The sequence below is a fragment of the Motacilla alba genome, chromosome 9 (assembly GCF_015832195.1).
Source record: "Motacilla alba alba isolate MOTALB_02 chromosome 9, Motacilla_alba_V1.0_pri, whole genome shotgun sequence".
NCBI lineage: Eukaryota > Metazoa > Chordata > Aves > Passeriformes > Motacillidae > Motacilla > Motacilla alba.
In genome coordinates this window covers 16,988,505-17,004,002 of record NC_052024.1, presented here as the reverse complement: position 1 = coordinate 17,004,002, position 15,498 = coordinate 16,988,505, and the positions used below count along the sequence as shown (strand labels likewise).

At 63.8% G+C, this 15,498-nt stretch overlaps 1 protein-coding gene across 4 annotated transcripts; it reads left to right on the top strand.

Annotated features, from left to right (window-relative positions):
• Positions 1-4,139: 4,139 nt before the first annotated feature.
• On the top strand, positions 4,140-14,900 carry CHRD (chordin). 4 transcript variants are annotated; one of them, XM_038146333.1, is made up of 24 exons: positions 4,140-5,021; positions 7,010-7,292; positions 7,628-7,731; positions 8,245-8,371; positions 8,768-8,905; positions 8,982-9,099; positions 9,986-10,082; positions 10,187-10,328; positions 10,401-10,547; positions 11,018-11,100; positions 11,189-11,336; positions 11,434-11,540; positions 11,625-11,741; positions 11,829-11,985; positions 12,077-12,318; positions 12,405-12,518; positions 12,745-12,957; positions 13,040-13,133; positions 13,238-13,294; positions 13,390-13,493; positions 13,640-13,742; positions 13,846-14,000; positions 14,162-14,255; positions 14,417-14,900. In XM_038146333.1, exons 1-24 carry the CDS (start codon positions 4,143-4,145, stop codon positions 14,482-14,484), a joined length of 3,891 nt encoding a protein of 1,296 aa, XP_038002261.1. In that variant the 5' UTR covers positions 4,140-4,142; the 3' UTR covers positions 14,485-14,900. The 4 variants fall into 4 exon arrangements, with proteins under 4 accessions (XP_038002261.1, XP_038002262.1, XP_038002264.1 ...); XM_038146334.1 differs by having other exon boundaries at positions 4,142-5,021; positions 10,401-10,541; XM_038146336.1 differs by lacking the exon at positions 4,140-5,021 and having other exon boundaries at positions 7,225-7,292; positions 8,248-8,371.
• The last annotated feature ends 598 nt before the right edge of the window (positions 14,901-15,498 follow it).

Genomic DNA, 15,498 nt, shown 5'->3' with positions numbered 1-15,498 from the left:
GCCCTCCGTGGCTGCTCACCTGGTCCCAGGCCTGAGCGCTCAGCAGCCAGCACCTCAGTGGTCAGTGCCCCAGCTGTGCCTGTCCAGGGGTACAGGGTGGCCCTGGTACCTGCAGAAGAGATGGCATCAGTGATCCTGCACTGGATGGCCCCGGGAACATCCGGCCTAATGAAGTCCTCTCCTGGCTGTGGTAGTCAGGCATGAAAGCCACCCTAGAGGTGGACCATAATCCTGATGACCCTCTCCCAGAGGTGGACTTCATCTGCAGTGACCTTTACCCAGTTAGACCCCATCCCTGTTGACCCTCACACAGAGGCATGCTCTGACTCCTGCATCCACCAGATGTGACTCAGGGTGCTGGAGACCCCCCGGGATGGCTGTGGTTCATGGGATCCCTCTGGGCTGGGGAGGGCTATTGGATCACAGGGGTCATGCCTAGGACCCCAGGGCTGTTTCAGCAGGGGTATTGGTTGGGAGTGGGCTGGGTAAGACACCCACAGATGCCCCCTCCCTGGGTAGGAGAAGCACAAGGGCCCTGTTCAGCACCATGCTGGCATGGCTGTGACATTCCCTGGCTCACACTGGGCACTCTGGCGGGGAGTGCACATCCCCATGCCCGTGTGTACGTGTGTGTGCCCCCGTACTGCTCCTGGGTACGCAGCCACCACGTGCGCCCTCAAACCTACGTGTACACACGTGCACTTCCCTGGCACGCGTCAGGCCTGTGCTCAGATAACCCTCCACCCCGGCAGCCCCCACGGCTTCCCTTTGGGGAACACTCCCCTCCCAGCACACATCCTCTCGCTCCCGTCTCCCTGCAGCGCTAGCGTTTCCTTCTCACACCCCGGCTCGCTCTCGCACACTCTCGCACGTTCCCACCCCTGTCCCCAGGGACAGCAGTTCCCGGCAGCGCCTGGCCGGGTGACAGCAGCTAAAGTAAACACCCGTGCCCTGCTCCACCTGCCCCATGCCCTGCTCAGCCCACAACAGCCCACCTTGCAGGGTGCCTGGGGGGGGTCCAGCGGGTGCAGGGACGAGACTGGCAGTGCCGGCTCACCTGGGCACATCTGGCAGCAATGGGACCTGTGAGCACCGGGGTCAAACACCTCCAGGCTTCCCCCACACGGCCGTGGCCCTTCTGCGGACGTGGCAAGCTGCAATCATGCCCGCAATCACGCCCCTCAGCACCCTCAGCCCTCCTGCCAGCGCTGACCTCGGGCCCGCTGCCGTCCCCATGCCAGTCCCTGCCATGCCCCCACCATGTCCATTCCCTGTCCCTCCCTGGGTGCAAAGCCATGGGCGATTCCAGGCTGGAGAGCTTCGGTGCCCTGCATTCCTTCTTGATTAGACAAACCAACCCACCAGGGGAAACTGGAGAGCAACTGGAAACTGGAGGTCTAATGGACTCCCATGGTGAGCCTAAGGTGCCCACAATAGTCCCTTTACTCCAAAATATTCTTTACAACAGTGCCAGAAGCTGGCTGGCAGCGTGAGCCTGTGCCCGTGGGCAGCCTGGTATTCCTCTGCTGGGAAGGGCAATGCCAACTTTTGCTGCCCATGCCAGGGGGCAGAGGAGGATATGGGGGAGAGCTCCTGCTTCTGGCCCCAGCCCGATCCCACGGATGTTGCGTGCTGTAGAGGGAGAGAGTATGGGGGCAGTGAGTGAGGCACAGGGACCCCAGAGGGACACGGGGGCTCGGGCCAGGCAGCCCGGGCTCTGGCAGGGGACAGGAAGCCAGGCGGGGGCCGCGGGGCTGCACAGCTGGCCGGATCCCGGTGCCAAGATTCCCACCTCTCCTTACAGGGTGCAAAGTGCTGGGAATCCCGCTGCAGGGACAGCCGTTCGCACCCACTTTGCCAAGGTGCTGAAGACAGCAGGAGGTGCCTGGAGTCAGGGAAGGCGGGGGGAAAGAGGAGGAATACGCCGGGGTCGGGGGGAGACTGCGGTTCGGTGGCGCAGCTGCTGTCCCCGCAGGCCACCCAGATGTGCTCGGTGGGCACCCCCAGGATGTCAGTGCTAGCATGGGAAGCAAACCTGGCCTTCCAGGGACAGGGAGGGGGGTCCTAGCCCCCTTTGAAGCCCCCATAAAAGGGTCTGGCATAAAGGAAAGAGAAAGTCAAAGGAACAAAGAGAGCGGCTAATCCCGGCGTGAGCAAACAGCCCCGTTTGCTCAGGACACAGCTGGCTCCGGGGCCAGGGAAAGGAGCACAGCGGGGCTCTACGGGTGCCAGGCAGCGGGGGACCCTCCACCCGGGCTGTCCTTCCCCGAGCACGGGCAGTCTCCGGGAGCAGGGTCCCTCCTGGACCCTCCGGGCATTTTTGCTACACATGCAAATTGCCAATAAACATCCGTGGGCAAATCCTGCTCCCGCGCAACCTGGTCCTTGCGCTGCTCCCAGACAGCTGTCCCAGGAGAACACCCACGCTGCCGGGTAAACGGACCTGCACGGGGCACCTTGGTCGGGGTGCAGCAGCTTGGGGGTGAAGAACGGCAGGGTTTTACCTTTCCCAATTTTCAGCAAGCCGCATGCTGCCCAGCACCCCAGCACAAAGCCCTCGGTGCTGCCAAGAGGATGTCAATGGGCAAACCCTCCTTGCCTTAGACAAGGGCACCTAATGCCAGTGGCTCTGCTGGCATCTGGGACGATTCCCCTGTGCCTCCTCTACCATCCCTCTTCTCAGCCAAGCTTCCTACTCCAGTGGGGCACACGGAGTGCATGGGAGGGCACCTTGTCCCTCCGCCTCCATCCCATGGAGAGGAGAAGGGGTTAATGCCAGGCAGCCGAGCCGCAGGTGGGCGCAAGAATGAAATTCCTTCTCGCTGTCCTGCGAAGTCTGGGCACAAATATTTGCCTGCATGTCCGGTGGGGAGGGGGGAGACCACCATCGCTTCTGGGAGTTTGCTAATCCCCATGCCAAACAAGGCCCCCACATGCCCCGCATGCCCCCCATCTTCCTCCTGCTGGGGTCACCCTGCAAAGCCTTTGGGGAGGGGACGTTTGGGGTCAGGAGGACACCGGCACCTTTAGGTGCTTCTATAAGCAGGGAGCTCTAAGAGGTTGACCAGGCACTCGGAGCAGGTATCTTGTTCAGGAACACTGCCAGGGTCTGTTTGGCATGGCCAATGAGACTGTTTTGGGGTTTCCACTCTGCTCCCCGAGCCCTGGCCACCACAGCAGGATGAGATGAAGGCGAGAGCCCCAGCCATCCCCAACATGTCAGCAACGCACCCTCTGTAATAAATTCCATGTGTTCACAGACAGAAAATAGCCAACTTCCCCAGCTCCATTGCCCCCCAAACTGCATCTCCCTTCCATACCCACTACCCCCAAAATTCCCTCCATCCCCAGACCCCCCTGGCCTTCATCTGGGATGGCCCAGCCCTGCAAGTCGCCTACCAGTTGTGCAAATATTGCCGGAACGGCTGTAATCCCTGTGTCCAACGTGAATTATGAGATATTTCCACCCATTACGACAGCCCCCCCTCCACCCCACCGCGTGTGTGAGGCCGGGGGGATTAGACACGGCGCAAGCCACGCTCGGCACAAAGCTTTGGGGAGGCTGACGGCTCTCTGCATCCCACAACGGGGCGGGGCAGTCGAGGGGGGCTCTTTTTGGAGAGAGGGGGTGTCCCACATGCCTTTCTGCCTTCAGGCTTGGGCCTGGAGGGGGTGTTGGGATGCCCAGAAGGCAGTGGGAGGCTGTGAGAAGGGGGGCCCATGGCATGCAGTTTCACCACGACCCCATCCCTGGGGAGCAGAGGCTCCTTCCTGTCGCCCTGAGCCGGGCTCATGTTCAAAGCCGCGAGCAGGCAGCAGCTAATGAGGGCAGACAATAGGAGCTGCGTAGGGCAGAGCTCGGGTGAGGGCCTGCTGAGACACCCCCACGCCAGCCATGACACGGCCCTGGCACCATGATCCTCTGGAATACTCCATGGGACCCTCACCACTGAGCAGGGCACATGCCCACCCAGCCCCTGCAGAACTACGGCTGTTCTGTAGGGCACCGTCGGGCACCCCACCTGTACTTTGCTGGGACAGGAGACCCCCTATGGGACCATCACCGCCCCACCGGGGACAAACCAGTGCCCGCCCTGGGAAGAGGTGGTGGAGGGATGAAGGTGCCAGGCTTGAGGCTGCCCATGGCCAGCTGTCTCCGTCGTGGTGCAGCTCCAGCTGCCTGCAGCTGGCAGCCCCGTTGGGGGTGTGCCAGTGCCAGGCCCAGCTCTGGAGCCTCAGTGGTGTCTTTGTGCAGGGCGCTGCTCCTCACACACATGTGTGGGAGCTGGGAAGCAGCTGGTGGCACCGGGACCCTTTCCCAGTGCTGCTCTTGGCTGGCGCCATCCCCTCTCCAAGAGCACAGGGACCCCCAAGGCTCTGTCAAGCCACCTCTGCCTATTGATGAGGGCACCCCTTGGTATTTCCAGGGGCAGCCCAGTCTGTGGACGAGGGAAGCGCAGGCACAGCTGGAGCATCCATTTTCTCCCTGCCCACGTGCCCCCACAGCGGCGGCCGTGCCCCCCTCCCTGGGCAAGGATGCCCAGCACCCTCCTGACCTGACAGGCCCCATGCCACCATACCACCCTGCTCCCAGCCTGGCAGTGCCAGATATCCTTGCAGCCCCTCTCTCCCTCACGCTGCCACCCTGTGCCTCAGATTCCCCCGTGCCGAGGGGCTGTAGCCAGGCGGGTTCCCCGTCTCTCTTTCCTTTCCCCGGGAAAGGGGAGGGAGCTTCCCTCATCTCTTCCCCGTGTCCCGCAGACGAGCCAGGAGACTGTGACGAGCTCTGGGTGCACAGAGCCAGCACCGGATTCCTGGCATCGGCGGGACAGCTGGGAGCCATCGCCCGCCTCCTCCCCGCTCAGTCCTGCTCTGTCCCGCCGTCCCCAGAGCCGCTGCTGTGCCGCAGCGGGCACCACGCAGCGACGCTGGCACAGCCACACAGACCCCAGCCCTTCCCTGCCCTCCGCGTCGCTGGATCCCCAGCCAGCGGGGACGTCGGGAGAGAGGAGAGGGGACAGGTCAGTGACGCCGCTGGGGACGGCGGGGAGGGCACAGGGCCGAGGGGTGCCATGCTGCTAGTCATGGTCACTGCTCCTTGCAAGCAGCGGGAGTCAGGGACTCCCGGGGGATGCCCGAGGTCCTGGCGGTGTCCCAGCCCTGGTGATGCCAGCGGGCTGTCCTGCTGGGGTAAGCCCAGCTACTCCTCGCTGCCGTCTGCAGCTCCTGCCGCGGGCCAGGTCCCGGCAAGGCCGAGCCCCCCGTCCCGCTGCCCTCCCCGGGAGAGGTGTCGCGCTGCGTGGAGACATGTGCCAGACCGGGGCAGGGAATGGGGTGGGGCAGCCATGGATAAGCTGGGAATGGGCAACCTCACTCTGGCTCTGGGGTGGGGGCCGGTGGGCTGCAGCCCCCCCAGCTGCTCGCTGGGCTGCGGGGAGGCCCAGGAGGAGCTTTCTGGGGAGGCAGGGGCCTGTTGTGCTCCAGCTGTGCCGTGTTTCCCTAGCTACACCGCGCAGCTGGCCGGGTGTTTGCACCGCCCGGAGTTGATTTTGGCAGCCCCGCGCTTCCCCCTCCTCCCCTCCCCACCCGCCTTCCCCCTGCCGGGCGCCCGCCTGCCACACACCCAGCACCCCCAGCCTCTCCCTGCCACTCTCGGCGGGGGTGGCATCAGGGATGTGGGTGACACAAAGTGCCCCCACTCCTCATAGTCTCCCCCTCCCCCAAATTCATGCCTCAGTTTCCCCAGATGGATGATGCTTTCCCCAAACTTTTCCATGGTGCCTAGTCACTGCCAACCTCTGCCACCCTTACCAGCCCAGGTGTGGGTGAAGAATGGGGCTGGTGCTGGGTGCTGCTCTCACAGCATCCCCCCTCCAGATGCCACTTCCCTCCCTGGATGAGAGAACACAGGCATCCGGGCTCCTGTTCCCTGCAACCCCTGTCACTGGTGGGCAGGAGCCCAGGGTCCCATTCTGGAGCCTTGCTCTGCCCAGGGTGGGCAGCAGCTGGAGAAATTTAGGAATGTGGAAAGCACAAGGTGGAGTGGCTTGGTTGTCCCTTTGCAGAGAGCAGTGTGGATTGGAGGAGGGGCCTGGCTGTTTTGGGAGCCCATGCTCAGGGGTGCTGAGCGGATGGAGGAAGGGCTGGCTGCAGGGGAACAGCAGATGCACAGTGCCCTGCAGTGCCCCGTGTCCTGGGGTGCCAAGGGGCCTGGGAGTGGACTGAGTGGATGGAGTAGTCCCCAGGATGCCTCATGCCTGAGGAGGGGCAGGGGGCAATGAGCCCTGGAAGAGCTCATGACTGAAGGTGGACTGTGGGGATGTGGGGATTCCAGGATGCTCTGTGCCCAGGGAAGACTTCATGCCAGGAACACTGCACAGATTGAGGAGACTGGCATTGAATGGTCTGCAAATGCCTTATTCCCGAGGGGGCTTATCCGGATGAGGAGACTCCTGTGGGGCTCATACCCTTGAAGAGGGGCATGTGAATGGGGGCATACCTGGGATGTCCAGTGCTCAGGAACACCCCAAGCTCTGTGGAAGGGGTGTGGGTGGTGGTGGTGGTGTCTCCACAGTGCCTTATATCCCAGAGGGTGCTGTGTGAGCTGGGAGGGGATGTCCCCAGGATGCCCAAAACCTGAGGGTGCCCGATGCTCTGAGGGAGGGTTATATCAAAGAATCGTATCATAGACTGCTCTGGGTTGCAAAGGACCAGCATGTGAGTAAGGATGCTCTGCACTCGGGGGAACCGCATGCCCGGGGAGAAATTAATTGGGGGGGGGGGGGGGGGGTCTCCCCAGGACATTCCGAGTGCGGACCCCCTGCCTGGCAGGGCAGCAGAGCATGCCCCGGGTGCCGCAGGACAGGACAGGACAGGACGTCCCGTGCCAGGCGGGGGCGGCGGGCCCGGGGCCCGGGGATATGTGGGGGGGTCGGAGCGCGGCGGGGGGCGCATCCCCCCCCGGCCGGCCGCTGCCTGCGCCTCATTAGCGGGGCCTTTGTTTGCACAGGGCTCGCAGCTCCCGCTTGCCCATGCCGCCGCCTATAAAGCGGAGCCGGAGCCGGCAGCCGGGCAGAGGCGGCGGCAGCGCCCGGCAGCGCCCGGCCCCCCCTCCCCGCCGCCGCCTCCGGTCCCGGTCCGCCCGCCCCGGCCGGCCGGCACCATGCGCGCCGCTGCGCTGCTGCTGCTCGCCCTGCTCCCGCTCCGGCCGCTGCCCGGCCGCGCCGCCCGCCCCAAGCTCGCCCTGCCCATCCGGCCCGACACGGACCCGCTGCCCCCCGGCGGGGCGGCAGGTAGGAGCCCCCTGCCCTCCACCCTTCCTTCCCCCGCTCCGCGCACCCCCGGTCCTGGGCAACCCGCTGCCGCACCCCGCGTCACGCGTCCCGCGTCGGGCACCCCCTCCCTGCCACCCGCACCCCCGTCCGTGCATCGCGCGCCCGCGCCCCCCTTCTCTGGCACCCCGCGTTCCGCCCCGGGCCCCCCGGCTGGCCGGGACCGGCACTGGGACCGGCACCGGGAGCGCAGCGGGCGGCGGGGCGGTGCCGGCCGGTCCGGGGCTGCGGCAGGGGGGTGCCCGCGGCCCGGAGGTGACTGGGGACGACGGTGGGTGGTGGTGGGGTCTCCGCAGGCTGCGCCTTCGGGGGGCACTTCTATGCTCTGGAGGAGACGTGGCACCCTGACCTGGGGGAGCCCTTCGGGGTGATGCGCTGCGTTATCTGTCACTGCGAACCGGTGAGTGCCCCCACACCCCTTTCCCTGGGAGATCCCCCAGGACCCCGGCTTGCTGGGGAGGGGTCTGGCAAGGAGGGAGTTCGACCGCTCTGTTCAATACACTCCTCTCATTCCCATGGAAGAGGGAAGCGGGATCCCTTCAGCCAGCCGGACACCTGGATGTCCTCCCCCGCGGCAGGGGGGAGGAGAAGGGGGGTTTAAAGGATCAGGCTTCATTCTTCCTCCCCCTCCTCGGGGATGGCCTCCGGCCCCCTTCCTCCCTCCCTCCGAGCAGCTCCCCGAGGCCGGGGCTGGCGGGGCCACGCACAGCTGGTCAGGAGGCTGGGGGCTGTGGGGAGGGGGCCCTGTTTGGCTGCCATACAGGCATCTGGGGACTCTGCAAGGTGTCCAGGGCTCCAGATGGAAAAAGATGGGGGAAGCCATGCTGTGCTGGGAGGGCATGACTTGGCACACCTAGAAATGGCCTGGCACACCTTGGCACGGCTCTCCTGGAGTCTTCTTGGCCCGCCACAGCAGAGGAACCACCGGGGGAAGCCCGTGGGGAAAGTGAACTGCAAGAACATGAAGCAGGACTGCCCCGTGCCTGCCTGTCCCCGGGCCACACTGCTGCCGGGACATTGCTGCCACACCTGCCCCAAAGGTGAGGAATGTGGGTGCTTCTCCGCAGGAAGCCCCCACCAGTCCCCCAGGGTCCCCCACTGGCCTGGGAAAGGTGGCATTGCACACTCCCCTGAAAAGGGCTGGTCAATGTGTTATTATGGAAGCCACCAGTGCCCATGATATGATGGGCAGGGAAAAGCCCTGATGGGAACAGGCTGAAAGGAGTGCAGGGAAGGCACACAGGGCAAAATGCCCTGCCTGTCCATGTGCCAGTGCACAGCATGCCCCAGCTAAGAGCCCCGTAGCGATTCACAGGGCACATCTTGGTCTATTTCAAAAGGGGTCATTCATTATCATCCCCCACCCCAAGCTCTTGGGCACAAGCAGCCTGATGTGATGGTCTCCTCCTGTGTCCACCCTATGCCAACCTTGCCAGGCCCATCAGAGAAGAGCCCTGCACTTCGATTTGACACCTTGGAGTACTTCCAGGACAAGGAGGATGACTTGGACAAGCCCTACAATGACCGCTCCTACCTCAGCTCTGAGGGCCTGGCTCGCGATGATGCCCGCACAGGTGAGCCACCCACCCAGACAGCAGCAGTGTGGGGCACCCCCCATGCTCCCCCTCAGCAGCAGCACCTCCTCCCCAGAGTTTGTGGCCTTGCTGACGAGTGGCCCCGAGCCGTGGCACCCCACATCCAGCGCCGTGGCCAAGGCTCGCTTCACCCTGCTGCGCTCCTCCCTGCTCTTCTCCATCAGCTACGAGCGGTGAGTCCTGCCCCATCCCCTGTCCAGCCTGGCACAGCAGGCAGCTCTCTGGAAAAGGGGGAATGCAAACGTGCTTGCGCCTCAGTTTCCTTTCTGATAACCCACAATGGTGCCACAGCCTTGCACTGACAGAGTGAGAGATTTGGAGAAGGGGGGGCAGTGTGCTGGGCTCCAGCCTAGGTCAGCAGCCAGAATTTCGGCACACCCACAGTGTCGGCCCAGCCTCACCCATTTGCCTCCAGATCTGGACTGGAAACAAACAGGAACGGTTCCAGGGCTCCCGTGGGTGCAGCTGGCAGAACTGCTTTGCCACCCTGCAGGCTCTGCCGGGGGGCAGTGCCTTGGCACTGCTGCCAGGCTTCCCCATCCTTGCCATGCCCTCCCCGGATGCCTGCCAGCAGCAGAGCCTCTCCTCTCCCTCCCTCCTTCCCGCTCCAGTTTCTTCTGCTCTTCCTCGCTTCCAGGCCCCTTTGCATAGTAAAGTGGTGACTAATTTCCAGCTCTGACAGGGGGAGCCAAGCAGAGCCGAAAATGCTCCTTATTTACAGCCTGAACACTCAGCTCCCAGCGGGTCCTGCCATGGTGCCCTTCCCAGCAGAGACCCTCATCCTGCTTTGTGCTGGTTAGACACCGATCCAGGATAGGGGAGCCCAGAGAATCCATGCCAAGCTGGCATTTGGCAAGACAGCAGTGTTGGGCTAGTCCTGGAACGGACAGGCAGAGCCTAGCACTCGGCACCCCAGGATAAGGTCTTCCTTCTCCTGCCCACCCCAAACACCCTCATGCCCTCCGTGACACACCTCTGTGCCTGATGCTGAGTGAGGGTGGAGCCAGGGGAGGGGAAGGGCAGGGACGTGGCCCTTGCTCACCCCCCGGACGCTCGCAGGCTGGGGCGGCCGAGCCGGGTGCGTTTCAGTGACCCCGAGGGTAACGTGCTGTTTGAACACCCCGTGCAGAAGAACGCTGCCCCCGAGGATGGCATGGTGAGAGGGGCTGGGAGGGCAGGGGGCACGGTGCCCCGTCCGACCCCTGCTGGGCTTGTGGTGCCCCCCAGCCACCGCCCAGCTCTTCCATCCATCACCTGCAGCTCTGTGGAATGTGGAGGACGGTGTCCAAAGCCAACGTCCAGCTGCTGCGGAGGGAACAGCTCCGTGTGTCCCTCATCACCCGGGCACAGCCCTCCGGAGAGGTCCATGGGCACATCCTCAAGCACCGGGCACTCTTTGCAGGTGAGCCCAGCTCCCACATGCACTCCCGGTGGTGCCCACCAGAATGTCCCTCATGCTCCTGTCCCTGCACAGAGACATTCGGTGCCATCCTGACCTCGTCGAACCCCTTGCACTTGGGTGCTGGGGGCATGGCCATGCTGACACTGAGTGACACAGAGAACAACCTGCACTTCATCCTCATCACCCGGGGACTGCTGGAGCCTGGAGCCAGGGGTGAGGGTGCGCACAGAAGGGGAGGGAGGCACTGCCCAGAGGGGGCTGCATAGACCTGAAGGAGTGCTCAGGATGCATGGGTCAGCACCTGTGGGGTCAGGATGGGTAGCTGGGCTGGGTGGGGGGCTCAGGGTGGGTATAGGGGCTGTTTGTGGGGGGGGTGAGGTGTGCATACAGTGTGTTGTGTGATTTGGGGTGTGCCAGGTGGGGAGGGGATGGTGTGCATCTATGCAGGGGGCCAGGGGTGCTGCAGAGCATAGGGGGTGTGAGGGTCATTGTGCAAGAAGGATAGGTTTGCAATGTGGGTTTGCAAGGATTTAGGGCATGCTGGAGGGAACGATGAGGGCCCAGGCACACAGAGCCAGGCAACTGGCAAGAAAGTGCCAGGGGTTTGGAGGTGGTAGGCACAGAGGTGTAGGTTTGAAGTGGTTGCAGACCCCTGGTCCAGTGGGTCCAGTCCCCTCTGCCATGTCCAGAATCCCCGTGGGTCCCGCTGAGGGTCCGCATCCTGCACCAGGGACAGACGCTACGCGAGGTCCGTGCCAACATCACTGTGGAGGTAAAGCTTTTTCTTCCCCCGCAGGCCCCGGCAGCCACGGTGCCCAGAGCACCAGGGCTGATCCATGGCACTCTACCCCCCTTGCCAGGACCCTGACTTTGCAGAGGTGCTGAGTGATCTGTCCGCCCAGGAGCTGCAGTGGCTGGTGCAGGGGCAGCTCCGCATCGTGGCTGAGACGGAGGGCCGGCACGCGCGCCAGCTGGCTGGCACCATCACCACCCGCCGCAGCTGTGACAGTGAGCACAGGGCAGGCACCCTGGGGTGCAGGGGGATTGCTGTGCTCAGCCCTGTGCCAATCTCACCCACCCTTGTGCCTCTCTCCCCGGGCTGAAGCCATCCAAAGTGTGCTATGCGGAGCGGACGCTTTGCTGCCGACCAAGACCGGGGCTGTGGGCTCGGCCAAACTGGCGCTGCATGAGAATGGCACCCTGGAGTACCAGGTGAGTGGTGGGCACCCATTTCCCTCTCGAGGGTCCCAGGTGTATCTGCCACCCTGACACTGCCCTTTGGCACCCCACCCACAGGTGCAGGTGGTGGGCACTGCCAGCGAGGTGGTGGGCATCACACTGGAGACCAAACCCCGACGGAAAAGCAAGAGGAACATCCTGTTTGACATGACACCCAGCTACAAGGATGGGCTGGTGAGCACTAGTTGATGCTGGGAGGGATGGCGTGGGGACTTTGGGTGAGTTCTTGTCCCAACCTGCATGGTCTCCCACTGGTGGCAGGCCTGGGGTGCCTGGCAGAGCCCCAGCGCCCGCGATGCCCACATGCTTCTACAAAATGAGCTCTTCCTCAACGTGGCCACCAAGGACTGGGCAGAGGGTGAGCTGCGGGGCCAAATCATCTCCCTGCCCTACAGTGGACTGCTCGCCCGCTACACAGGTACCAGGGACACGTGGGGTGGGAATGGGGGCAGTGGGGCAGCCCTCCCACACACCACCCACGCCCTGCCACGGTCCCTGTCTGTGCACAGAGATGCCCGTGGCGCTGGCGGGGCAGCTGGTGTCCCCCCCGGTGCAGAGCGGCGCTGGGGGGCATGCCTGGCTCTCGCTGGATGAGCACTGCCACCTGCACTACGAGATCTCAGTGGCGGGGCTGGGACGGCCGAGCGATGGCACTGTCAGCGCCCACATCCATGGGGTGGCTGAGCTGGGGGACATGGGCACCCGCCCCCACCAGCACAAGCGCCTGCTCAAGGGCTTCTACAGCACTGAGGTGAGACGGGCACCTGGTCAGAGCGCCACACAGCAGGGGCTGGGCCAGACCTTATCCCCACCCTGGTGCCCCTCTTGCCACGACAGGCTCAGGGCGTGGTGAAGGACCTGGATGCCGACCTGCTGCAGCACCTGGCCCAGGGCACTGCTTTCCTGCAAGTCAGCACCAAAGCACACCCCAATGGGGAGATGCGGGGACGGGTAGGTCCTCATCGGGGCAGGGCACCCTACCCACCCCCACTGCTGCCCGCAGCTGGGTGGCACTGCCTGGAGCAGGGTGGAAGGGCACAGGATCACTCTGTAACCGGGTCCCAGCAGTACAGCCCGATGTGTTCTGTGGTCAGGGATGGTTCCTTCACCAGCCTGACCATGGAAGGCAGACGGGTATTGGCATGGGAAGTGACTTCCTGCTCATTGCCCCCTCCAGGTGCACATTCCCAACCAGTGCCATGCAGGAGGGACCCGCCTGGCCCCAGGGGAGTCCCTGGGGCAGGCTGAGCTCTCTGAGACCACCAAGACCAGGGACCTGGAGCAGCTGAAGAAGGACCCCAACTCCTGCTTCTTTGAGGGTCAGCACCGGGCACATGGCACCCGCTGGGCACCTGACTATGACAAGAAGTGCTCTATCTGCAGCTGCCAGGTACGAGCTGGGGGTTGTGCTGAAGGGACAGCACCCATAAGTGATGCCCCTCTCTAATGAGCACCATCTCTGCTGTCCCCAGAAGCGCACAGTGATCTGCGACCCCATCTTGTGCCAGCCCCTCAACTGTACCCACCAGGTGCACCCCGAAGAGCTGTGCTGCCCCATCTGTGAAGGTACCCGGGGGGTGGGCTGGGGGGCTCCTTGTGAAAACAAGGCGGGGTTCCCTTCCGGAGACTTTGCTGTGTGCACCCCCTCATGGCCTTCCTCTTCCTTACAGAGAAGAAGACAGAGCAGGAAGAGCTGAAGCTGGAGCGGGCACGGGACAGTAGCGAGGGTGGGTCCTTGTGGGCATGGATTGAGGGGGCAGCTCTGCAAAGGCTAAGTCACAAGGGCTGTGACTTCCTCTTCTTCTTCTTCTCCCTCTTCCAGGCTGCTACTTTGACGGTGACAAGACATGGCGAGGCTCTGGCACTCGCTGGCACCCTGTCGTGCCCCCGTTTGGCCTCATCAAATGTGCCATTTGTACCTGCAAGGTGGGTGTGGGTTCCAGACTTGCCCCCCAACCTGGTCTGGTACCTGTGGGGGCTCTCAGTTCCCAGGCACTGTAGCTGAGGCTCAAACCAGGGCATGGGGAGCTGACTGCCCTGTGCCTCCCGTGAGCCCTGTGCCCTCCCTGCAGGGCACCACAGGTGAAGTGCACTGCGAGAAGGTGCAGTGCCCACGGCTCACCTGTGCCAACCCCGTGCGCGCCAGCCCCTCTGACTGCTGCAAGCAGTGCCCAGGTACCTGCACCTCTCTCTTGCCCCCCATTCCCCCTGCATAGCTCTGGTGTGCCACCATTAGCAATGCCACAGGCGGGCGTCCTCCCAGTGCCCTTTCCTGCAGCCCCAGAGAAGAGTGTCCCGGAGCTGGCTGACTCCATGCAGGCAGACGCGCCGCGGGGGTGCCGCTTCGGGCGGCGCTGGTACCTCAACAACGAGAGCTGGCACCCCTCTGTGCCCCCCTTTGGAGAAATGAAGTGTATCCTGTGCTGGTGTGTGGTGAGTGTGCCCACCTAGGGCAGCTCCAGGGGGAGGGAAGGCACCACTGTGCCAGTCCCCAGGGCTTTGGGAATGGTGGGAGAGCAGCTCAGACACCCAGTGCACGCTGAGGAGCTGCTGTCCCGCCACCCTGGTGCTCAGCCCCTCTTTCTGCTCCCCAGTCGGGGGAGACGCACTGCCAGCGCCAGGAGTGCCCCCCGTCCGCCTGCGCTAGCCCTGCCACGAGGGACAACCCCTGCTGTGCCAAGTGCCGTGGTGAGTGCAGTGTTCGCACGAAGGCACCACTGCCCAAACACTCTGTGGCAGTCCCTGCCCCTCCCAGTCTCCTTGGTGCTGAGCCAGGGCTGGCACAACCACCCCAAGTGCCCTCCTGGCAGCCCCTGTGCCCATCTCTCAGCCACACTTTCCCCCCCCAGCCCTCGATGCCCCCTCAGATGCACGGGAGAAGGTCCACGATGCCAAGGTGGAGTCACGGAGCCACTGAGCAGTGGCTGCTGCCCGGAGCGGGGCAGGCACGCAGCGACTCTGGGTGGCACTGGGAGGTCCCACTACTTATTGCCCCTGCCCGTGCAGGGCGGGGGGCACAGAGGAGCACAGTGGGGTGCACGTGGCCTGGCCCCCAGCCTGGGCGCCGCATCTCAGCACGACTGCAATGCCAGGACTGCCCTACCCACTTGCGCCAGTGGGCAGTGGCCAGGCTCATGGAGGTTGGGGCACCTGCTGCCCTGCCCCTCCAAGCTCCCCTGGCTGGTGGGCATGGTGCCCATGTTGTACATAGTGTAAAGTCCTTCTGGCCCCTGTTTACTGCACCCACCCTGTCTCGGCCGGGTTTCTCACATAATTTATGGTGCCAGTGGATGGAGGTCAAGATGTATTTATTAAAACCAGAGCTATTGCCCACTTGGTTTCTGTCTCTTCCTAGCAGCAGAAGCAGGCACAGGGCTGTGCCCTTGCATCCCATGGGGAACTTGCAGGCCTTGGCATTGCTGGGGTTGGGAATGTATATTTGGGGATATGGGGTGTGAAAGCCAATGCCAGGATGAGGACACCCCTATGGGCTATGGGGTGGCACTGGAGACCAGAGCAATGTACAGTGCCACAGCTGGAGCCACGATGCCAGCCTCTGCCCACGGTGGAGGCTGCCAACACAGTGCTTGGCGATGGTGCCTGCTAGCACAGGGATGGCAGGACTCTGTTCCTCACACCTCCATGGTGGCAAAGAGAGCCCAGCCTGGGGCCCCAGTCCAGCTGCCACCCATGGAGGCCCTTGTCCTGCAGCACCCATGACCAGCCACGTGCCCAGGGCTGGGCACAGACACCCATGGTTGTGCAGGGCAGACCCCTGCGCATGTTCTGGGGCAGCACAACACCAGTGACCCCAGTACAGCTGCGCTGGGCTAAGGCCACCTGCTGCCACCTGCCCTTTGATCCCTAATGTGGAGGACTGAGGGATCTCTGGGGCCACTTGTACACTGCTGGTATACACTGGGATGACTGG